Source organism: Hyla sarda, chromosome 5 (genome assembly GCF_029499605.1).
Source record: "Hyla sarda isolate aHylSar1 chromosome 5, aHylSar1.hap1, whole genome shotgun sequence".
Taxonomy (NCBI): domain Eukaryota; kingdom Metazoa; phylum Chordata; class Amphibia; order Anura; family Hylidae; genus Hyla; species Hyla sarda.
This window is the reverse complement of record NC_079193.1, coordinates 194,367,866-194,392,358: the sequence shown is the minus strand read 5'-3', so window position 1 is coordinate 194,392,358 and position 24,493 is coordinate 194,367,866. Positions and strand designations below refer to the sequence as shown.

Genomic DNA, 24,493 nt, shown 5'->3' with positions numbered 1-24,493 from the left:
ACTACGATCCTTGCTGCCTGCCCCGACCTTCTGCTACGTCCGACCTTGCTTCTGTCTACTCCCTTGTACCGCGCCTATCTTCAGCAGCCAGAGAGGTTGAGCCGTTGCTAGGGGATACGACCTGGTCACTACCGCCGCAGCAAGACCATCCCGCTTTGCGGCGGGCTCTGGTGAAAACCAGTAGTGACTTAGAACCGATCCTCTAGCACGGTCCACGCCAATCCCTCTCTGGCACAGAGGATCCACTACCTGCCAGCCGGCATCGTGACAGTAGATCCGGCCATGGATCCCGCTGAAGTTCCTCTGCCAGTTGTCGCTGACCTCACCACGGTGGTCGCCCAGCAGTCACAACAGATTGCGCAACAAGGCCAACAGCTGTCTCAACTGACTGTTATGCTACAACAGTTACTACCACAGCTCCAGCAACCATCTCCTCCGCCAGCTCCTGTACCTCCTCCGCAGCGAGTGGCCGCTTCTGGACTACGACTATCCTTGCCGGATAAATTTGATGGGGACTCTAAGCTTTGCCGTGGCTTCCTTTCCCAATGTTCATTACACTTGGAGATGATGTCGGACCAGTTCCCCACTGAAAGGTCTAAGGTGGCTTTCGTAGTCAGCCTGCTGTCTGGAAAAGCCCTGGCTTGGGCCACACCGCTCTGGGACCGCAATGACCCCGTCACTGCCTCTGTACACTCCTTCTTCTCGGAGATTCGAAGTGTCTTTGAGGAACCTGCCCGAGCCTCTTCTGCTGAGACTGCCCTGTTGAACCTGGTCCAGGGTAATTCTTCCGTTGGCGAGTATGCCGTACAATTCCGTACTCTTGCTTCTGAGTTATCCTGGAACAATGAGGCCCTCTGCGCGACCTTTAAAAAAGGCCTATCCAGCAACATTAAAGATGTTCTGGCCGCACGAGAAATGCCTGCTAATCTTCATGAACTTATTCACCTAGCCACTCGCATTGACATGCGTTTTTCCGAAAGGCGTCAGGAGCTCCGCCAAGATATGGACTCTGTTCGCACGAGGCGTTTCTTCTCCTCGGCTCCTCTCTCCTCTGGTTCCCTGCAATCTGTTCCTGTGCCTCCCGCCGTGGAGGCTATGCAGGTCGACCGGTCTCGCCTGACATCTCAAGAGAGGACACGACGCCGCATGGAGAACCTCTGCCTGTACTGTGCTAGTACCGAACACTTCCTGAGGGATTGTCCTATCCGCCCTCCCCGCCTGGAAAGACGTACCCTGACTCCGCACAAAGGTGAGACAATCCTTGATGTCCACTCTGCTTCTCCACGTCTTACTGTGCCTGTGCGGATGTCTGCCTCTGCCTTCTCCTTCTCTTCTGTGGCCTTTTTGGACTCTGGATCTGCAGGAAATTTTATTTTGGCCTCTCTCGTCAACAGGTTCAACATCCCAGTGACCAGTCTCACCAGACCCCTTTACATCAATTGTATAAACAATGAAAGATTGGACTGTTCCATACGTTTCCGCACGGAGCCCCTTCTAATGAGCATCGGATCTCATCACGAGAGGATTGAACTTTTGGTCCTCCCCAATTGCACCTCGGAAATTCTCCTTGGACTTCCCTGGCTTCAACTTCATTCCCCAACCCTGGATTGGTCCACTGGGGAGATCAAGAGTTGGGGGCCCTCTTGTTCCAAGGACTGTCTAAAACCGGTTCCCAGTAACCCTTGCCGTAACTCTGTGTTTCCTCCAGTAACCGGTCTCCCTAAGGCCTATATGGACTTCGCGGATGTTTTCTGCAAAAAACAAGCGGAGACTCTACCTCCTCACAGGCCTTATGATTGTCCTATCGACCTCCTCCCGGGCACTACTCCACCCCGGGGCAGAATTTATCCTCTCTCTGCCCCAGAGACTCTTGCCATGTCTGAATACGTCCAGGAGAATCTAAAAAAGGGCTTTATCCGTAAATCCTCCTCTCCTGCCGGAGCCGGATTTTTCTTTGTGTCCAAAAAAGATGGCTCTCTACGTCCTTGCATTGACTACCGCGGACTTAATAAAATCACGGTTAAGAACCGCTACCCCCTACCCCTCATCTCTGAACTCTTTGATCGCCTCCAAGGTGCCCACATCTTTACTAAATTGGACTTAAGAGGCGCCTATAACCTCATCCGCATCAGAGAGGGGGATGAGTGGAAAACAGCATTTAACACCAGAGATGGACACTTTGAGTATCTGGTCATGCCCTTTGGCCTGTGCAACGCCCCTGCTGTCTTCCAAGACTTTGTTAATGAAATTTTTCGTGATCTGTTATACTCCTGTGTTGTTGTATATCTTGATGATATCCTAATTTTTTCGGCCAATATAGAAGAACACCGCCAGCATGTCCGTATGGTTCTTCAGAGACTTCGTGACAATCAACTCTATGCTAAAATTGAGAAATGTCTGTTTGAATGCCAATCTCTTCCTTTTCTAGGATACTTGGTCTCTGGCCAGGGACTACAAATGGATCCAGATAAACTCTCTGCCGTCTTAGATTGGCCACGCCCCTCCGGACTCCGTGCCATCCAACGTTTTTTGGGGTTCGCCAATTATTACAGGCAATTTATTCCACATTTTTCTACCATTGTGGCTCCTATTGTGGCTTTAACCAAAAAAAATGCCGATCCCAAGTCTTGGCCTCCTCAAGCGGAAGACGCCTTTAAACGACTCAAGTCTGCCTTCTCTTCGGCTCCCGTGCTCTCCAGACCTGACCCATCTAAACCCTTCCTATTGGAGGTGGATGCCTCCTCAGTGGGAGCTGGAGCTGTCCTTCTACAAAAAAACTCTTCCGGGCATGCTGTTACTTGTGGGTTTTTTTCTAGGACCTTCTCTCCGGCGGAGAGGAACTACTCCATCGGGGATCGAGAGCTTCTAGCCATTAAATTAGCACTTGAGGAATGGAGGCATCTGCTGGAGGGATCAAGATTTCCAGTTATTATTTACACCGATCACAAGAACCTCTCATACCTCGAGTCTGCCCAACGGCTGAATCCTCGTCAGGCCAGGTGGTCTCTGTTCTTTGCCCGATTTAATTTTGAAATTCACTTTCGGCCTGCTGATAAGAACATTAGGGCCGATGCTCTCTCTCGTTCCTCAGATGCTTCTGAAATTGAACTCTCTCCTCAACACATCATTCCTCCTGACTGCCTGATTTCCACTTCTCCAGCCTCCATCAGGCAAACTCCTCCAGGAAAGACCTTTGTTTCTCCACGCCAACGCCTCGGAATCCTCAAATGGGGTCACTCCTCCCATCTCGCAGGTCATGCGGGCATCAAGAAATCTGTGCAACTCATCTCTCGCTTCTATTGGTGGCCGACTCTAGAGACTGATGTGGTGGACTTTGTGCGAGCCTGCACTGTCTGTGCCCGGGATAAGACTCCTCGCCAGAAGCCCGCTGGTTTTCTTCTTCCTCTGCCTGTTCCCGAACAACCTTGGTCTCTGATTGGTATGGATTTTATTACTGACTTACCCCCATCCCATGGCAACACTGTTATTTGGGTGGTCGTTGATCGATTCTCCAAAATGGCACATTTCATCCCTCTTCCTGGTCTTCCTTCAGCGCCTCAGTTGGCTAAACAATTTTTTGTACACATTTTTCGTCTTCACGGGTTGCCTACGCAGATCGTCTCGGATAGAGGCGTCCAATTTGTGTCTAAATTCTGGAGGGCTCTCTGTAAACAACTCAAGATTAAATTAAATTTTTCTTCTGCATACCATCCTCAATCCAATGGACAAGTAGAAAGAATTAACCAGATCTTGGGTGACTATTTACGACATTTTGTTTCCTCCCGCCAGGATGACTGGGCAGATCTTCTACCTTGGGCCGAATTCTCGTATAATTTCAGAATCTCTGAATCTTCCTCCAAATCCCCGTTTTTCGTGGTGTACGGCCGTCACCCTCTTCCCCCCCTCCCTACCCCCTTGCCCTCTGGTCTGCCCGCTGTGGATGAAATTTCTCGTGATCTTTCCATCATATGGAGAGAGACCCAAAATTCTCTCTTACAGGCTTCTTCACGCATGAAGAGATTCGCGGATAAGAAAAGAAGAGCTCCTCCCATTTTTTCCCCTGGAGACAAGGTATGGCTCTCCGCTAAATATGTCCGCTTCCGTGTCCCTAGCTACAAGTTGGGACCACGCTATCTTGGTCCTTTCAAAATTTTGCGCCAGATTAATCCTGTCTCTTACAAACTTCTTCTTCCTCCTTCTCTTCGTATTCCTAATGCCTTTCATGTTTCTCTTCTTAAACCACTTATCATTAACCGTTTCTCTCCCAAATCTGTTCCCCCCACTCCTGTCTCCGGCTCCTCGGACATCTTCTCCGTCAAAGAAATTTTAGCATCTAAAAAGGTCAGAGGGAAAACCTTCTTTTTAGTGGATTGGGAGGGTTGTGGTCCAGAAGAGAGGTCCTGGGAACCTGAGGACAATATCCTGGACAAAAGTCTGGTCCTCAGGTTCTCAGGCTCCAAGAAGAGGGGGAGACCCAAGGGGGGGGGTACTGTTACGCCGAGCGCTCCGGGTCCCCGCTCCTCCCCGGAGCGCTCGCTACACTCCTCTCACTGCAGCGCTCCGGTCGGTTCCACGGACCCGGGGCGCTGCGATACCGCCTCTGGCCGGGATGCGATTCGCGATGCGGGTAGCGCCCGCTCGCGATGCGCACCCCGGCTCCCGTACCTGACTCGCTCTCCGTCAGTTCTCTCCCGGCGCGCGCGGCCCCGCTCCCTAGGGCGCGCGCGCGCCGGGTCTTTGCGATTTAAAGGGCCACTGCGCCGCTGATTGGCGCAGTGGTTCCAATTAGTGTTTACACCTGTGCACTTCCCTATATCACCTCACTTCCCCTTCACTCCCTCGCCGGATCTTGTTGCCTTAGTGCCAGTGAAAGCGTTTCCTTGTGTGTTCCTAGCCTGTGTTCCAGACCTCCTGCCGTTGCCCCTGACTACGATCCTTGCTGCCTGCCCCGACCTTCTGCTACGTCCGACCTTGCTTCTGTCTACTCCCTTGTACCGCGCCTATCTTCAGCAGCCAGAGAGGTTGAGCCGTTGCTAGGGGATACGACCTGGTCACTACCGCCGCAGCAAGACCATCCCGCTTTGCGGCGGGCTCTGGTGAAAACCAGTAGTGACTTAGAACCGATCCTCTAGCACGGTCCACGCCAATCCCTCTCTGGCACAGAGGATCCACTACCTGCCAGCCGGCATCGTGACAGAAGTTATATAGGTGCTACATAGCCATATTTTTTTATGTGTTTGTTGGTGACTTCCCAGCATTAATGTGGACTGGCTTATGAGGCCAAAGCAGAAAAAGCTTGAGAAGCTCTGCCTTATATCTCGAGGGAAGAGAGTTTTAACCCCTTGAGGACCAAGCATTTTTCTGTTTTTGCACTTTCGTTCTTTCCTCCTTGCCTTTTAAAAAGCATAACCCTTTCAATTTTGCACCTAAAAATCCATATGAGGGCTTATTTTTTGCGCCATCAATTCTAATTTGTAATGACATCAGTAATTTTACAGAAAAATGTACGGCAAAATGGAAAAAAAAAACAATTGTGCGACAAAATTGAAGCAAAAAAACAATTTTTGAAAATTTTGGGGGCTTCCATTTCCACGCAGTAAATTTTTCGGTAAAAATTACACTTTATCTTTATTCTGTAGGTCTATACAATGAAAATGATACCCTACTTATATAGGTTTGATTTTGTTGTACTTTTGTGAAAAATCATAACTACATGTACGAAAATTAAGAAATTTTTAATTATCCTTTTCTGACCCGTATAACTTTTTTATTTTTCCGCGTACGGGGTGGTATGGGACACATTTTTTGCACCGTGATCTGAAGTTTTAATTGGTACCATTTTTGTTTTAATGAAACTTTTTGATTACTTTTTATTCCTTTTTGTATGGTATAAAAAGTGACCAAAATACGATATTTTGGAATTTGAAATTTGTTTGCGTGTACGCCATTGACCGTGTGGTTTAATTAATGATATATTTTTATAGTTCGTACCTTTATGCACGCGGCCATACCAAATATGTTTATTTTTATTATGTTTATATATTTTTCATATGGAATTTGGGAAAAGGGGGGGGGGGATTTAAACTTTTTATTACTTTTTTGAGACTTTTTTTTTTTTACACTTTTAGTCCCCTTAGGGGACTTTTAGGAGGAATCATTTGGTTCCTCATACAAAACAATGTGGTTCCATAGAACCACATTGATCTGTGTGCTCTGCGCTCGATTGGTAAAGCCTGGTCCTGTTAGGAATCAGCTAGGGGCCAGCCGGTATGATGCAGGCTCAAGTCGGGAGCCCACACCATACCACCTTAACGGCACATGGACAAGTATACACTTCCATGATCGTTAAGGTGTTCAAAGCAGGATACAAGGATATTCTTTACTGTAAGTGTAGTGACACTATGGAGGAAGTTTCAATAAAAGAAGCTTGAATGCCTTTTTATGAGCGTAATAATACTGCATCTTTTGGTTAGTAGATCACTGAAGATAAAGGGCAAGATAAAGACCCCATACTGGAATACTTCATCACGCAAACAACAAATTAGTCACCTAAACAAAGCCAGGGAAAAGTTCTGTATATTTCCTTGGCACAGTATGCTTTGCTTAGAAAATTTGAGTAGGGACAAATTCATATTAATGACCTCAAAAGGTAATATAGGGGGAAGATAGTAATATTGTGTGAGTGGTGGCCTGGGGCTAAGTAATGAAACTGGGGTTGGAACTAAAGGAGGGGTTAAGACAGTTAATCATGATAACTAAGATTTAAATTTGGATTAACCATTAACGTATTCATTGTAAGTGGTTATGAAGTGAGCTCAGGAGCTCAGCTTGCTTCAAAGACTGTGAGTTCTCGCTACTACCAACCAAGCATTCGATGCTCCCTCAAACTCACCTGGGGCAAGGATCAGGTGTGGGAAATATAAAAATCATACCTGAAATCAGATAAAAAGGAGATAAGTTTACTTAGTCTTTGCATTGTGTGTCTGTGTGCGTCACACTAAGCATAGACAACAGAAAGAGGAGAAGAGAACTGTCTGAAGACTTGAGAACAAAAATTGTGGAAAAATAGCAACAATCTCAAGGTTACAAGTCTATCTCCAGAGATGTAGATTTGCCTTTGTCCACAGTGCACAACATTATCAAGAAGTTTGCAACCCATGGCACTGTAGCTAATCTCCCTGAGTTGTACAGAAGAGAAAAATTTGATGAAAGGTGTCAACACCGGATAGTCCAGGATGGTGGATAAGCACCTCAAACAAGTTCCAACGATATTCAAGCTGTCTTGCAGGCTCAGGGAGCATCATTGTCAGTGAGAACTATCCGTTGGCATTATGAAATTAAAGCTATGGCAGGAGACCCAGGAGGACACCACTGCTGACACAGAGACATAAAAAAGCAAGACTACATTTTGCCAAAATGTACTTGAGTAAGCTAAAATCCTTTGGGAAAATGTCTTCAGGACAGATGAGACCAAGATAGAGCTTTTTAGTTAAGCACATCATTCTACTGTTTACCGAAAATGGAATGAGGCCTACAAAGAAAAGAACACAGTACCTATAGTGAAATATGGTGGAGGTTCAATTATGTTTTGGGGTTGTCTTGCTGCCTCTGGCACTGGGTGCCTTGAATGTGTACAAGGCATCATGAAATCTGAGGATTACCAACGGATTTTGGATCACACTGTACAGCCCAATGTCAGAAAGCTGGGTTTGCGTCCAAGATCTTGGGTCTTCCAGCAGGACATTGACCCCAAACATACATCAAAAAGTACCAGAAATTGATGGTAACAAAGTGCTAGAGAGTTCTAAAGTAGCCAGCGATGAGTCCAGATCTAAACCCCATTGAACACGTGTGGAGAGATCTTAAAATTGCTGTTGGAAAAAGGTGTCCATCAAATAAAAGAGACCTGGAGCAGTTTGCAAAGGAAGAGTGGTCCAACATTCCGGCTGAGAGGTGTAAGAAGCTTATTGATGGTTATAGGAAGTGACTGATTTCAGTTGTTTTTTCCAAAAAGTGTGCAACCAAATATTAAGTTAAGGGTGCCAATAATTTTGTCCAGCCCATTTTTGGAGTTTGTCCAATTCAAATTATGTCCAATTTGCTTTTTTTTGCTTCCTTTTTTGGTTAAGTTCCAATACGGCAATGGCTGTACATTGTTTTGTAAGTTGTTGAATAAATCATTTTGGAATATCAGACCAACTGTTTGGTAATAATGCTATAAAGTGTTACTGTCATTAAAAAAAAAAACATTTAATTCTTCCTTAAAAACTAAGCATTTTCCTAATATACCTCATTAAAAAAAATTTGCTGAAAATGTAAAAAAAAAGGGTTTAAAAATGGCTACTAAGGGTTTCTGTCTTTTTAATTTTGCAAATGAACCCTGAAAATCCAGCCTTTTTGGTCTATCAAAAAAAAAAGAAACCAAAATATCTGAGGGGAGGGAGGTGTGGTTATCTGCATTCTGTGCCTCAGCTGGCAGTCTTTAAGAACAGAAGCATTGCCATGCACAGTGACAAGCAATACAATGTGCTAAACTATTATTTATGTTCAAAACCATATAGATTCCACATGGCTGCTTTAGGGTTATAGAAAGCATTCATTTTGGCTACAAAGCTGTGAAAATTTAAACATCTTTATTCTTGGCACAAATGCAGGTTTTTCTTCTGTCCTTGCACCATATAGTTTCACATGGCTGCATCACAGTTATAAAGAGCATGCATTGCAAATGTAAACATGTTTACATGACAGGGGAGAGGGTAGGGAGGAGAGGAGCTCATCATTCTCCAGGGGAAATGCCCCCAGCCTCTCAGAGAAAGACTCAGACAGACTCATCACAGTAATAGAAAGATCAAATAGTATTTTACATGTTAACACATGCATATAATTATTCATACATGCCTTGGGGCACATTACTACACTGATTTAAGCTTTTTTTTTTTTTTACTGATGGCAGAAACACTTAAATAAGTTGTTCTTTTCAGTAAATAGAAGAGTACATTAAAAAGAGACTGCAAGGGGACACAAGTTGATACATGTATTTGGCATAGTCAACAGGTGTTAATTTACCTTGCAGTCCCCCACTGCAAAAATAAAACAATACATGGTGCTCACAGAATTCAGTGTGTTGTCTGTGTGAAGCATGGGTATTCTGGATCCTTCACAGAGAGAGGGAGATTCTTTCTGTAGCTGTTCACTGTTCTAATTCATCTAAAAACATCTAGAACAATGCATGATTGGCAAACTCCTATGGAAGCTGGAGATAAATCTAGGGAATATGGTGAGGTACCGCCCCTTTTCCCAACTATTAACTTTATACTGTAGTTTGGCTCTGTGCACACATTCCTATATTTCTGTCTTTTATACATGGCACTAACCTTTGTGATTTATACTGTTAGTATATACATGTATATTCAGCATTTTCACCTTATAAAAAAAAAATAAGTACATTTTTACAACAATGATATGCTTTTACATCTTGTTCAATAGTTTTGGAGCTAGCACTTTAGTATTTATGATTTAGCTTATTTATTGTATAAGTAATTATTAGTCTGTGAATATTTGCTGGATTAGGTTCTGACTATTCTACTATTACTGCTAGTAAAATAAAACAAGTGTCACTGCTTTATTTTAATTCTTATTTCTCTTAACCAATACATTAGGTACATTTATATGAACTCTTAAAAGAGTTCATCTTTCACATAGCGTGTTTTTTTGGCATTAAATATTTATGGTGTCATATAAAATAACAGTCAATATCTTTCTTTATTTAGAGGATGCATGTTTTTATTTTCATCATTACCTTTGGCTTTTGAATTGGCCTTTGAATTTTAGGTGAATGTTTTAAAAATATGCATAAAAAAATATGCATAAACCTTTCTGCCCCTTTAAGCACCTTTTTGGGATGGACAATTCAATATTTAAATTGATTTAGTTAAAAAAGTCACCTTTTTTAAGGATTCATGCCTGTGGGAAAAAAAAAACAAAAAAGAAAACAATGTGTGAATAATAAAAAAAAAAAATCAGATACTTTTTAAGGGTGTGTTGCCACAGGGCGTATACGCAGCGTATTTAACGCTGCACAAATTTTACGGCAGCAGCGGGAAATACACTGCGTATCCCTTGCTCACTATACACACAGGGCTTTCCGGCGGCAGCCCTATGTGTGTATTGAGTTTTGGAGGCGGGGCCGTGTGCCGGCGTGTCTGTGACGCGGGGCCCCGCATCCAAAACTCACTGCACACATAGGGCTGCCGGCGGAAAGCCCTGTGTGTATAGTGAGCAAGGGATACGCAGCGTATTTCCCGCTGCTGCCATAAATTTTGCGCAGCGTCAAATACGCTGCGTATACGCCCTGTGGAAACGCACCCTAAAGCATTCATCGTGCATGTCACTTATTTTTACAGATACTAAATATTCAAACATATTTTTATACACCTTGTGCTCAGACTTCCACCATCTCATACATAGTAGAAAAGGCGTCCAAGCCCTCCCCAGTACTTCAAGAAAAGTGGTAGTTTATTGCCTATCCTTATAGAAACAGGACACGTCTTAGCCTTCCTCTGCTGTCTATGCCCCCTACTCATAGACTTACATATTAAAGTTCATTTTTACTTTCTCTATGACTCCTTCTACTTACTCTAAATCAACAAAATTATAAAAATGACTACATGGGTGATGTTTGCTCAACTAAACATTATTTTCCATTGAAAGCTTTTATGTGCTGTATTTCATTTTATGTAAGCCCATATACAGTATATCAAAATATTGTAATTCCATTTTTGTTGTTATCCTCTGCCCTGATATATGTTCTTTTTCTATATATATTGGAATACTTAAACTTCATATTACTATGTTAATATTTGCATTAAATTAATAAAAAGAAATGTTTAGACAACACAAAACCAAACTCAAAACATAACATAGCGCACCTTCATTCTTCAAACAAATTTGACACGTTTTCTGCAATTTTACAAACACTTTTTTTTTTTTTTTTTAATTAAAAGACACCAGTGTGAACATAGCCTTAATCAAGACCAGGGCAACCTGAAACCATTCTGATTAAGAACAGTAGAATGTTCTATGTTAATATTATGTTGTTTTTTTGTGGTTCACACTAGAATGTTCTATGTTAATATTATGGTGTTGTTTTTTTGTGGTTTGTAATATGGAGCTAATGTTGTTCTATCGATCTAAATTATGTGAATATTTTAAAATCACAGCATTTTCTACTTTTATCCACTTTATGGATGGACTACGTCCATTAAAGTCTATAAAAAGGGATCAAAATATGCATGTCTCTATATTTGGTCCATATTGCATCAGTATTTCATAAGTGTGTAGAACAAACAGTCCAGTCACTGACTTAATGCGCATAATTCCCATTCACCGACCCAGAATACAATCTCTTGGAGCATGAATTTCTTTACAGCCCCTTAATAGGTTTACATCAGAATGACGGATTCCAAATATGGTCCACTTCTTTGTACACATGTTCTTAATGGATTAAAATCAAGTGGAATATATTATTTGGATTCCTGACCATATTGTAAATTCATATTTAGTGTTTTATAAGTAATATCATACATTTTTTCATCTGTTTTTCAAAGTATAATTCAATTTCTTGTCTGGAAGACAGTTCATCTTTACTTTTCGTACAAAATATCATATGAACCACTGATAAAAAGACTGTTAACATACAGATGGTATTTCTTATGAAAATTGTCCATATTATGGATCTGGATTACCTACACATTTACTGAACATATACTCCTATGAAGCCAGACTAAGGTGTTTGCCCTTCAGATGTGCAGCCTTAACTATACTCATTTTTCACCCTATAGGATGCACCGGCGTATAAGACGCACCCTATTTTTAGGTGCAAAATCAAAAAAATTAAAGATTTTGAACCCAATAGTGGTCCTCCACCTGCGGACCTCCAGATGTTGCAAAACTACAACTCCCAGCATGCTGGGAGTTGTAGTTTTGCAACATCTGGAGGTCCGCAGATTGAAGACCACTGCATAGGAGGTAATACTCACGTGTCCCCGCCGCTCCGGACCCTTCACCGCTGCCCTGGATGTCGCTCCATCGCTGTCGCCGTGTCCCCGTTGCTCCAGAATGTCTTCTGCCGGCCGGGTATCCTCGCTCTCCGTCGCCGTCATCATGTCGTTACGCACGCCGACGCACGTACGCGACGACGTGATGATGAGGAAGGAGAGCGCTGGCCATACAGGGGATCCCTGAACGGAGAAGACACCGAGGAGGCAGGTAAGGTCCCTCCCGGTGTCCTGTAAGCACTTACCCGGCTATTCAGTCGGGCTGTTCGGGACCGCCAAGGTGAAATCGCGGCGGTCCCGAACAGCCCGGCTGCACAGCCGGGTTAGTGTCACTTTCCCTTCAGTGTCACTTTCCCTTTGATCGCCGCGTCTGAAGGGTTAATACAGGGCATTACCGCGATTGGTGATGTCCTGTATTAGTCGCGGGTCCTGGCCGTTGATGGCCGCAGGGACCGCCGCCATAGGGGTGTATTCGCCGTATAAGACGCACCAACTTTTTCCCCACAGTTTTGGGGAAGAAAAAGTGCGTCTTATACGGCAAAAAAAAATACTGTACATTATTTATAAAGCCTTCTATGTGGTATTTTCTTAGCAAATAAACTTTGACCGCTTGCTAGTTACACTAGCCACACTTGTTTCTACTTAATAAAAAATAAAAGTGAGGTGAGTCATGGATCTGTTAGAATAAGAATTCAGATAAAAGATATACTTTGGCATTGACATTTGCTATATTGTGTGAAAAAAATGAATGAATAACATTTTATAGTTTAAGCTATATATGTAACAGCTTTTTTCTTTGACATGTAGGTACTTCTGTTATTCAGGTGACAGCTACAGATGGTGATGACCCTACATATGGAAACAGCGCTAGAGTTGTTTACAGCATACTTCAAGGACAACCTTATTTTTCAGTCGATCCAAAAACAGGTAGGCATGCCATGTTTGTTAATGTATATTTCCCTGTTTATGTGTTACAGACAATGTTGTGCTGTCTATTAAAATAATTCATATTTCTTTATTGGATCAATATTTACTTTACAATAATTGTAAAGTAAGTAATTTACAATACATGTAAAAAAAAATGTATTCTTTTAATCCAGTCACTGATACAAGAATATACTTTTAACAGTAACATTTCAGTAACTTTAATGGATATGTGTGCAAGGAATACAATAGTTGTGACTCTCTGCAGTAACCTCCATAGATCCTTACTACATTGTCCCATACAGAGTGCTACTGAGCTTTTATTTAAAATAATAATAATAATAATAATAATAATATATATATATATATATATATATATATATATATATATATATATATATATATATATATATGAAGTAGCACTCTGAATAGGATTATTTAGTAATGATCAAAGCTAAATACATTTCCTGGAACTCTACAAGTACACAGGGGGAGATTCTCAAAAACAACTGTAATTACTGTTCCAGTGATATTATTCACACCTTTTTTTTTTCTTCTCACATTTTCAAAGGTCTTTTGTGCTGCTTTGAAAATATGAAAATATGTGAAAATTCATTTTCGCGCCACTTTTATTTTTTTTCGCTTCAAATTTTTTTTTTGCAGCCATATTGGATTTTTTTGTGCCAAAATTGCTGATTTTTGCGCCAAATTTTACATCCCAGAAAATTCTGGCGGAAACATCTCACGAAATATTCCATGGTTACTAGAGCCCAGACAAGCGATAACTGTATAAATAAAACATTTCTGAGCTTAAATGTGAATGCAGGTTCAGTGACCAGGAAAAAATTATATATACACTGTATATTTTTTAAATAACATTTTTCAATAATAATTATTTCTTTTTTTATATAATTACTTAAATAAGATCTTTACCCCCCCCCCCAAAAAAAAAAAAAAAAAAACAAAGAAAAAAAACTACAACCATTTCTGTGATCTCCACAATATCAAAAAGCTGGTGTGAAATTTTTGATGTAAACTGGACTTTCACCCCTTTGAAAATATCATGTAAAGCAGACAATATACGTGGACGCGCTCACTTTTTCAAAACTGACGTGAACAGTGTAAACCGCGGCACAAAGCTCTTTGAAAATGTGGTCGACACTTTTCGCGCCAAAATTTTGGCGCAAATGTGATTTTTTGGAGCGCAAAATTCTTTGAGAATCTCCTCCACACTGTTACCAGTGGCAATTCTTTTGTTCTTTGCCTGTTTAATAGTTTTAAGTGGACTATATGGCCTTCTGTTTGTTGCTCTGAAAAGAGGGTGGTCATTGTCTCTAACTTATCACATGACAAAAAGTGAGCATGCTCATTGGGTTTATTTACAAATGGATGACATATTGTATGGCATTGTAAGCTGTTGTTCTGGAAACTAGGGTGGTGTATACCCAAACCAATCATATTTCACATTGAGAGCTGGCTCAATGGGTCTATTTAGAAAAAGGTGCCCCCTGAGTAAGACATTTGTTTTTACATGATGCTTATTATGATTTAAATGTTTGTATTTAAATAGTGTTTGTCTATGGTAAGACAAAGTCATTTTATCGGACACCTTGTACCTAGTATGGGCTTGGTTATCATATTTAAAGGGGTTGTCTCATCTATTGCTTTTTCTTGCTCCTCCAGCCTGCATGCAGCAGCCAGTGGTCAGGAAAGCCGAAAGCAGCCACAAACAGCATAGCCCTGTGGGCTACTCTGTTTACATAGCTCTGGAAAAATGTTTTGTCATTCTTCTTTTTTTTTTTTCTTAAGCTATACTTTAAATAATATTAAAATATAATAATTTTATTGCATTCCAAGCTTTGTAGACACCAGAGTAATAACCTGAAATAAGCTAGAAGACTCATGTAGTAGATTTTATTGCAAAGTTCTTTGTTTGTCATCAGTAAGCCTCTTGTGACACCAGTATGCTACATTAGTTTCTTTTTTTTTTTTGGGTTAGATTTGTACAGTATTAGACAGTAGCTCCTTGTGCCCCCATGTGAAATTAGAATTGTAGAAAAACATAATAAGGGCCCAAATGACTGTATTGGAAACTTTACTACTTGAGACTGTGTGGAGCCGTAATATGTGTATGTATAACATTCTATGATAGCAGAAATCCAAAAAAAACTATTTATGCTTTGATAACAAGCATAGCACAAATTAAAATTCAAGTACTTTACCAAAAGTCCTGTCACATTAATATTACCATATTGGCACAGTGGAGACCTTTGCCATTTTAATTAATCATGTCAGCACAATATTTTAGTGGTCTTAACTAAAACTTTGCACAGAAATATGTGTTATAGTGTTGCTACAGCAAGAATTTTATTTTAACAATGTAGAATGTATTATTAGTACATGTGCATTAGTACATTGTTTGTATAAGAAAGCATTTTAGATATGTTTAGTAGCCAAGAATATTTATGGAGTAACTAGGCTGATAAAAATTAAGTTTTCAGGTCATTCTATTTGGTCAAGGTAATGTAATTTTTTTTTATCCAAGCTTAGTATTAGAATTGCACATAGACACAGTTACATACAGTAGTTAGTATGGTTACAAAACACACCTCTATCAAGTTCAACAATGCGAAAGTAAGGTGTGTGTGTGTGTGGGGGGGGGGGATGAAGAAGAGATGTGATTCTATATTTCAACATAGCATTTATGTTATTATGGTCAAGGAATATATTAAATCCTGTACCAAAGCCCTCAACAGTTTTTTTTTTCTGTGACCAGTTCCTGAGGTAGACTAAACCTTTTTTTCCAATGTGGGAGAATTGCTACTTGTCTTTTAACCCCTTAATGATGAAGGACGTAAATGTACATCCTGGAGAGGTGGTGCTTAACGCACCAAGATGTATATTTATGTGCTATACATAACTGCATCGGAGCGATGCTCGGGTCATGTGCGGCAGGTCCTGGCTGCTGATAGCAGCCAGGACCCGGCGATAATGGCCGACATCCGCGATCACCCAGATGTCTACCATTAACCCCTCAGATGCCGTGATCAATACAGATCACGGCATCTGCAGCGCTGCGCTCACTAAAATGGATGATCGGTTCGCCCGCAGCACTGTTGCGGCGAACCGATCGTTCAGAATGGCAGACAAAGGTCCCCTCACCTTCTTCCGCTGCCTTTCACAGGTTTTCTGCTCTGGTCTGAGATCGAGCAGACCAGAGCCGAAGATGACCGATAACACTGATCAGTGCTATGCCCTATGCCTGAATGATTGCTATAAATAGTCCCCTATGGGGACTATTAAAGTGTAAAACTAAAGGTAAAAAAAGTTTTAAAAAATTTGAAAAGTCCCCTCCCCCAATTAAAATTTTAATTGTCCCATTTCCCCATTTCACCCCCAAAAAGTGTAAATTTTTTTTTATAAACATATTTGGTTTTGCCGTGTGTGTAAATATCAAAACTATTAAAATATAATGTTACTGATACTGTACGGTAAACGGCGTGAACGTAAAAAAATGTCATTAATAAAAAGTCCACAATTGCTGCTTTTTTAATTATATTTTAATCCCAAAAAAATTGATAAAAAATGTATTAAAAGTTTTATATAAGCAAGTATGGTATCAATAGAAGGTACAGATTACTTCGCAAAAAATGAGCTCTCATACCACCGCTTATACGGAAAAATGAAAAAGTTATAGGTCTTCAAAATAGAGGGATTTTAAATATACCGATTTGGTTAAAAAGATTTCAATTTTTTTAAAGTGCAACAGTAATAGAAAAGTATGTAATCATGGGTATCATTTTAATCATATTGACCCAAAGAATAAAGAACACACGTCATTTTTAACATAACTTGTACGGCGTGAAAACAAAACCTTCCAAAATTAGCAAAATTGCGGTTTTCTTTTTAATTTCCCCACACAAATAGTATTTTTTTGCTTGCGCCATACATTTTATGGTAAAGTGAGTGATGGCATTACAACAGACAACTGGTCAAGCAAAAAAAACAAGCCCTCATGCTAGTCTGTGGATGATAATATAAAAGAGTTATGATTTTTTGAAGGTGAGGAGGACAAACAATTGGCTGAGTCCAGGGGTACTCCGGTGGAAAAACATTTTTTTTTCTTTTTTAAATCAACTGGTGCCAGGAAGTTAAACATATTTGTAAATTACTTCTATTAAAAAATCTTAATCCTTCCAGTACTTATTAGCTGCTGAATGCTACAGAGGAAATTTCTTTCTTTTTGGAAAACTGATGACATCACGACCACAGTGCTCTCTGCTGACATCTCTGTCCATTTTAGCAACCGTGCATAGCAGATGTATGCTAAAGGCAGTATAGGCTTAGGGGTTAGCACTACTGCCTTGCAGTGCTGGGGCCTTGGGTTCAAATCCCACTAAGGACAACAATAAATAAAGACTTATTAATATTATAATAACGTCAGCAGAGAGTGTGTTTGTGATGTCATCAGAGAGCATTAAAAAAAAAAAGAATTTCCTCTGTAGTATTCAGCAGATCATAAATACAGGAAGGATTACCGTATATACTCGAGTATAAGCCGACCCCCCTAATTTCAACCCAAAATCCCAGGAAAAGTTATTGACTCGAGTATAAGCCTAGGGTGGGAAATACATCATCCCCCCCTGTCATCATCCAGACCCGTCATTAACTTCCTCATCATCATCCCCTTGTCATCATCCCACACATCCCCCCTTCATCATCCCCTTATCATCCCACACATCCCCCCTTTATCATCCCGCACATCCCCCCTTCATCATCCCCTTGTCATCATCCCACACATCCCCTTGTCATCATCCCACAACTCCCCCCTTCATCATCCCCTTGTCATCATCCCACACATCCCCCCTTCATCATCCCACCCTCCCTCCCTTTATCATCCTCTTGTCATCATCCCCACCCCCCTTCATCATCCCACACCCCCCCTTCATCATCCTCTTCTCATCATTCGCCCTCAGTGGTCTTCAACCTGCGGACCTCCAGAGGTTTCAAAACTACAACTCCCAGCAAGCCCGGGCAGCCATCGGCTGTCCGGGCTTGCTGGGAGTTGTAGTTTTGAAACCTCCGGAAGTCCGCAGGTTGAAGACCACTGCGGCCTTCGACATCATCCAGCCCCCTCTCACCCCCTTTAGTTCTGAGTACTCACCTCCGCTCGGCGCTGGTCCGGTCCTGCAGGGCTGTCCGGAGAGGAGGTGGTCCGGTGGGATAGTGGTTCCGGGCTGCTATCTTCACCGGGGGCGCCTCTTCTCCGCGCTTCCGGCCTGGAATAGAGGCGTTGCCTTGACAATGACGCAGAAGTACGTTGGCAATGAACGCACCTCTGCGTCGTTGTCAAGGCAACGTGACTATTCTGAGGCCGGGCCCGAAGCGCTTAGAAGAGGCCTCCCCGGTGAAGATGGCAGCCCGGAACCACTATCCCACCGGACCACCTCCTCACCGGACAGTCCTGCAGGACCGGACCAGCGCCGAGCGGAGGTAAGTACTGTACAGAACTAAAGGGGGGTGAGAGGGGGCTGGATGATGTCGAAGGCCGCAGTGGTCTTCAACCTGCGGACCTCCGGAGGTTTCAAAACTACAACTCCCAGCAAGCCCGGACAGCCGATGGCTGCCCGGGCTTGCTGGGAGTTGTAGTTTTGAAACCTCTGGAGGTCCGCAGGTTGAAGACCACTGCGGGTGGGGGAGTTCACTCGAGTATAAGCCGAGGGGGGTGTTTACAGCACGAAAAATCGTGCTGAAAAACTCGGCTTATACTCGAGTATATACGGTAAGATTTTTTAATAGAAGTAATTTACAAATATGTTTAACTTTCTGGTACCAGTTGATTTAAATAAGAAAAAAAATTGTTTTTCCACTCGAGTACCCCTTTAAGGCCAAAATGGGCTGAGTCCATAAAGGGTTAAAGGGAATTTTACCTGGAATAGTTATTTTCCCCAAATGTTAAGTATGGGTCATTAAAATATTTTTTTAAATACTCTTGTCTTCTTAAGACGGAACAAATTTAATTATGTTAATCTTTCCTTATTGCTTAGATGTTCCATGTCCCCTTATCCTTTTTACATACTAGTTCCAGTATATTACAAGTTAGGCTGCATAGCATATCCATTTACATATACACTTGTGCATATAAAGTGGAAGTATTAAGTCCCAGTCCCACTTGTCCATGTCTGTCATGTGGTACATGACAATAATCTTCTGGCCTTAGAAGCATCTGCCTGATATATCAAATGCAATTCAATATAACTAGATTTTTGGGAGTTTTATCCTTGGCATAGTACCCCCACAAACTTGTGGACTGAAGAGACCAAGCCTGATGTTACACTGTTATGCAGGTATAAACCATTTAAGTAAATGGGACTGAGCTACTGTATCAGACAAAGCTGCTTCGATGTGTTCATAAAATAAACAGGCCCTTTTATTCCTCAATAATAAAATCCTGAAAATTCCTTTAGGTAAAAAGTATGTGTTGTTATTCACACCTCCCTCCATACAATACTAAGTGAGATCATTGCTAATGTCTTCTGATTTGCTTTGCACTTTTTCATTTAGCATAATGGACTAATATAAATAAAAAGATGTGACATATCTTATTATACCATTTTACCATGAGATGTTTCTAGAAGAGGGTATCAAAGACACTTGTTCACTTGTCAGATCTGTTAAAGGATAGACCCAACCATAAAGTAAGCAAGCTGATTCTCCTGAATGAGCGCTATCTAGTTCTAAGGTCACTTGTGGGTCCAAATTTAGCATCAATAATTGAGGGTGATTGGAATAAACACATATATTGTGATGTGAAGCTTTTCATTGCTAAACAGTGTTTCCACACTTATTAGCATACAGTAAATGTGTGAAGTGAGTCATCAACAGGAACGTAAAGGAATGTCCGCTAGGCATGTACTGTTGTTTCCTTTCTAATTGTTTCCTTTTTTGTTTGCCATCGAAAGCTATGGATATATTTTATTGTCTGACATCTTGTCTGTATCTCATGACATTATCATTCTAAAATGTATTTTGAGAGTCTATAATACTTATCTTGTTTTGAGTACTTTTATATGCTGTCTATGCTGACTCATATATATATTTGTGAAAGTACTGAGGACTGTGAGCTATTTAGGAATTTCTATATAAAAGGATTATATAAATGACCTTACCACTAAATGAGTGACATTTTCTTTTTCTTAAGCGAGGCTCCTTTTTTTAGGTCCATTTAACTATTTTATGAGAGAAATGCATTATGAGTTAACAAATGGATACTGTCACTACTGTCCTGTTTAGTGGGGCTTTTTATTCTGACAGTGAACATTCTCTATTGAAGAGAAATGTAATTTTTTACACTTTCCTGCAGGAATCGTTGACAGAATAGTTGTTTAATTTTGTTTGACATTGAAACATTAAAACGTTGTTATTCTTTTCAGTTTCAGCCAAGCTGATACATAGAGTAATGAAAAATTATACAACTTTCCAGTCTCAGCCTTGTGGCTCATAACAATTTAGTATTTCTTCTTATCAGTTTGATATGTGGGAAGTTTACTACCTGAGGACCATATATGAAGTTGATTTTAAATGGTATTGCATGTTGCAGTGCCACCAGGACTGTTGCCTCCCTTTCTTACATGAAGTTCACGAGAGAATTTTTTTAAAACAAAATTAAATACAAGAAGAAGTGTCTGGAAATAATATATGAACAGACTAAATAGTCCATTCAAATAGAAAAGACAGACATGGTCGCACATCCACACCATGCACAATGAGCTAATGCTTCTCAGCAACATTTATTAAACTAACAGGTTGTTAGTGTACTTTATGATCATGAAGTGCAAGCCCACTAGCCACGTCACGGCCACCTGTATGGACACGCCATAGACACGGTGCCACCACAGCAATGGACGCCACACAGCACCACACCAGTGTGAAGGTGTAAAAGCTCACTTACCATGTGCTCCCAGTCAGACTGGAAGGCTGCCAGAAAGGAAGGGGCCCTGTGCAGCAGCTTCCTGGTAATTTATACAGGGCTGGGCTGAGGGGGGGGGGGGGGCAGAGTGCAGACCAAGTAAAAAAAAAAAAAAAGAGAGGGGATAGAAAACACAATGTGAATTCAAATAGAGAAAACGGACATGGCCACACATCCACAACATGCACAATGATCTAATGCTTTTCAGCAACAATTATTAAACTAACAGGTTGTTAAAGGGGTAGTCCAGTGGTGAAAAACTTATCCCCTATCCTAAGGATAGGGGATAAGTTTGAGATCGCGGGGGGTCCGACCGCTGGGGCCCCCTGCGATCTCTCTGTACGGGGCCCCGGCTCTCCGCCGAGATAGCGGGTGTCGACCCCCGCACGAGGCGGCGGCCGACACGCCCCCTCAATACATCTCTATGGCAGAGCCGGAGATTGCCGAAGGCAGCGCTTCGGCTCTGCCATAGAGTTGTATTGAGGGGGCGTGTCGGCCGCCGCCTCGTGCGGAGGTCGACACGCCCCCTTCCAGCGGGCTGTCGGGGCTCCGTACAGGAGATCGCGGGGGGCCCCAGGGGTCGGACCCCCCGCGATCTGCAACGTATCCCCTATCCTTAGGATAGGAGATAAGTTGTTCACCACTGAATCACCACTGGACTACTCCTTTAATGTACTTTATGATCATGAAGTGCAAGCCCACTAGCCACGTCACAGCCACTTGCAAGTAGTGGGTCCCTAACGTCCCTAGCATAAAATGGTGTAGCACTGGGTGGCAACCACCACCGCTGCAACACCAGTGCCCACAGGGGGTACAACCCACTAGCAGAGCAGCCCCAATGCCACTCAAACCAGTCCTAGGGCAGCACTTCCCCATAGACACAGTGCTACGGCAGCAATGGATGCTGCACAGCACCACACCAGTTTGAAGAAGGTGTAAAAGCTCACTTACCATGTGCTCCCAGTCAGACTGGGAGGCTGCCAGAAAGCAAGGGGCCCTGTGCAGATTCCTGCTAATTTATATAGGGCTGGGCTAAGGGGGTGGGGCAGAGTGCAGACCTAGTAAAAACAAAAAAAAGCGGGGGATGGAAAACACAATGTGAAGTCAATTAGAGAAAACTGACATGGTCGCACATCCACAATATGCACAATGATCTAATGATCTGTTGCCTCCCTTCCTTACATAAAGCCTGATGAAGCTGCGCATGCGGTGAAACGCGTTGCTATTAAACCCCATTCCTTTACCTGGGCTTAGTTCATTTCTCCGTGGTCAGCGCCGAAAACCCTGGTCTTTTGAAGTCCTGTATTTATTCCACATCTCTCAGGAAGGCTGCAGACTACAGGATTGTGATCCTTAAATCACATGCGATCAGCATTGTTGTGTATGCCATTACACAACTTAGCAGGGTGAGTATGGAAATTTTTCCATTTCCTTTTCCCCGCCCTCGTGCTGGCTTTACTCCACAGGGAGCGCCTTTCTTCTTTTCTCTTTTTACATAAAGTTCAGAAGAGAAATGTTTAAATACAAAATTAAATACAAGAACAAGAGTCAGGAAATTATATATGAGCAGACTAGATAGACCAGCTGGTCTATTTTGCCAACAGTCTTCTAAGTTTCTGTATCATTTGTGAATTAATTTCCCACAGTATTTCAATAAACACATTCATTGTTTACTCCTAGATTTTAAAAATGATGTTGTGTAATGTGAAGGATGAGGACACACATATCTATTATAGTGTTCTGTTGTAGTCTATTGTGGTGTTTTGCATAGATGTATAGAAAATCATGGCAAAACCTCTTCAGTAAAATCATGATCGAACTGCTTTGTGTGGTCTCATTCATAGGTATTGACACAAGGCAGAGAGCTCTTGTAAATTTCCAATAACAAGCCATGCACCTATATGACCAAGACTGATTTTTAGCCTTAGGCCTGGCGGAATGTCCATTGGAATTCCGCCGTAATATTCTGCAGAGTCCCATTGATTTCACTGTGCACATGATGGAATTGTGTCCGCAGAAAGAATAGACATGTCTATTCTTTCTGTGGATTTCGCTCCGAAATGCATCTTCATCTATGAAACGGTGTATTTCCACGCAGTCCTAGTGCCCGCCAGGACTTTCAAATGTGCAGAATATCCGGCATGTTTTCCGGGCAGACATTCCACACATTTTCCTACCGTGTGCACATACTCTTAAAAAGTTTACCCAGGATTAGAAGAACAGAGCTTCTTTCTTAAAGGGGTATTCCAGTGAAAACATTGTTTTTCATATGAACTGTTTTCAGATAGTTAAACAGATTTGTAGATTACTTCTATCAAAGAATCTAAATCCTACCAGTACTTATCAGCTGCTGAAATAGAATTTTTATTTTCTGTCTGACAACAGCGCTCTCTGCTGACACCTCTGTCTTTCTCAGGAACTGTCCAGAGTAGCAGCAAATCCTCATAGCAAACCTCTCGTGCTCTGGACAGTTCCTGAGACAGACAGAGGTGTCAGGAGAGAGTACTGTTGTCGGACAGAAAATAACAACTACATTTCAGCAGCTGTTAAGTACTGGTAGGATTAAAAAACCTGTTTAGAGGAAAAGTTGCTGAATTGTCCGTAGCAACTAATCAGATCAGTTCTTTCCTTTTTCAGAGGCCTTTTAAAAAAAATTAAAGACGCGATCTGATTGGTTGCTATGGGCAACTACGCATCTTTTCCTCTTGACAGATTTTGATAAATCTCCCTCTATCAATTGATATCTAAAGTATATACAATAATGTGTAACTTTATTTTCAAGAACCAGAATAATAAATAAATTAATAAATAAAAACATGACCATATCCAGTATTACTCTAGGTCTTTTTTCTTTACTTTTTGCTTACATGCTTTCATGAAAATGTCAAATTTTCTTTATCTACAGTGTCTGACTTTATATTCTGAAATATTCACAAGAAATGACAATTCCATATGTTGAAAATAACCTGCGCTAAAGATGCCCTAATATCTTCCTCCCTCCTTTCTTTATTATCTGATCACATTAACTTTTTCTTTTGTTATTCATGCTGAGATATTTATCAACTATTCCTGAGCCCCTCTTAACTTCTAAATCTATTTCATCTGCAATTATTTAGCAGAAAGCCTAGAAATGAAGGGCTGCCCTCCTAGAATGTCCCTCATATAATGTGCCATTTATTTCTATTAATATTGAATTCCATCTAAATGAAGACATTACTATTCAGCTCTAATTAACGCTATTGAAATATTTAAGATTAGGTGGTTTCTTTTGTTGCTATGCTGTATTTTTTCAGATGGGGATAAATTGAATTACGATTCAGTTTTACCCATGATACGGATAGAACACTTTATCACTACTGCATTATTTTCCTATGAATATTTCTTGACACTCCTTGCATGGCACACTATCCATCTCATTGACAGCCTTTGCCATTTTCCTGTTTTGTAAATCTGTTTCAGTCTTGAACAAAATGTCAGCTTATCATATAACTGACTACTGGAAGGGGCAGATGTATAATTTATGGCTAAAAATCTAGGCAATTTA

The 24,493-nt window shown here is 41.5% G+C and overlaps 1 protein-coding gene across 1 annotated transcript in view; it reads left to right on the top strand.

The window, feature by feature from the left end:
• CDH18 (cadherin 18) overlaps window positions 1-24,493 on the top strand; it is a 670,758-nt gene that overhangs the window by 363,403 nt on the left and 282,862 nt on the right. Inside the window, exon 4 of the mRNA XM_056520957.1 lies at window positions 12,864-12,983. Within this exon, the coding sequence (XP_056376932.1) occupies window positions 12,864-12,983 (120 nt within the window). The remainder of the gene's footprint in view (window positions 1-12,863; window positions 12,984-24,493) is intronic.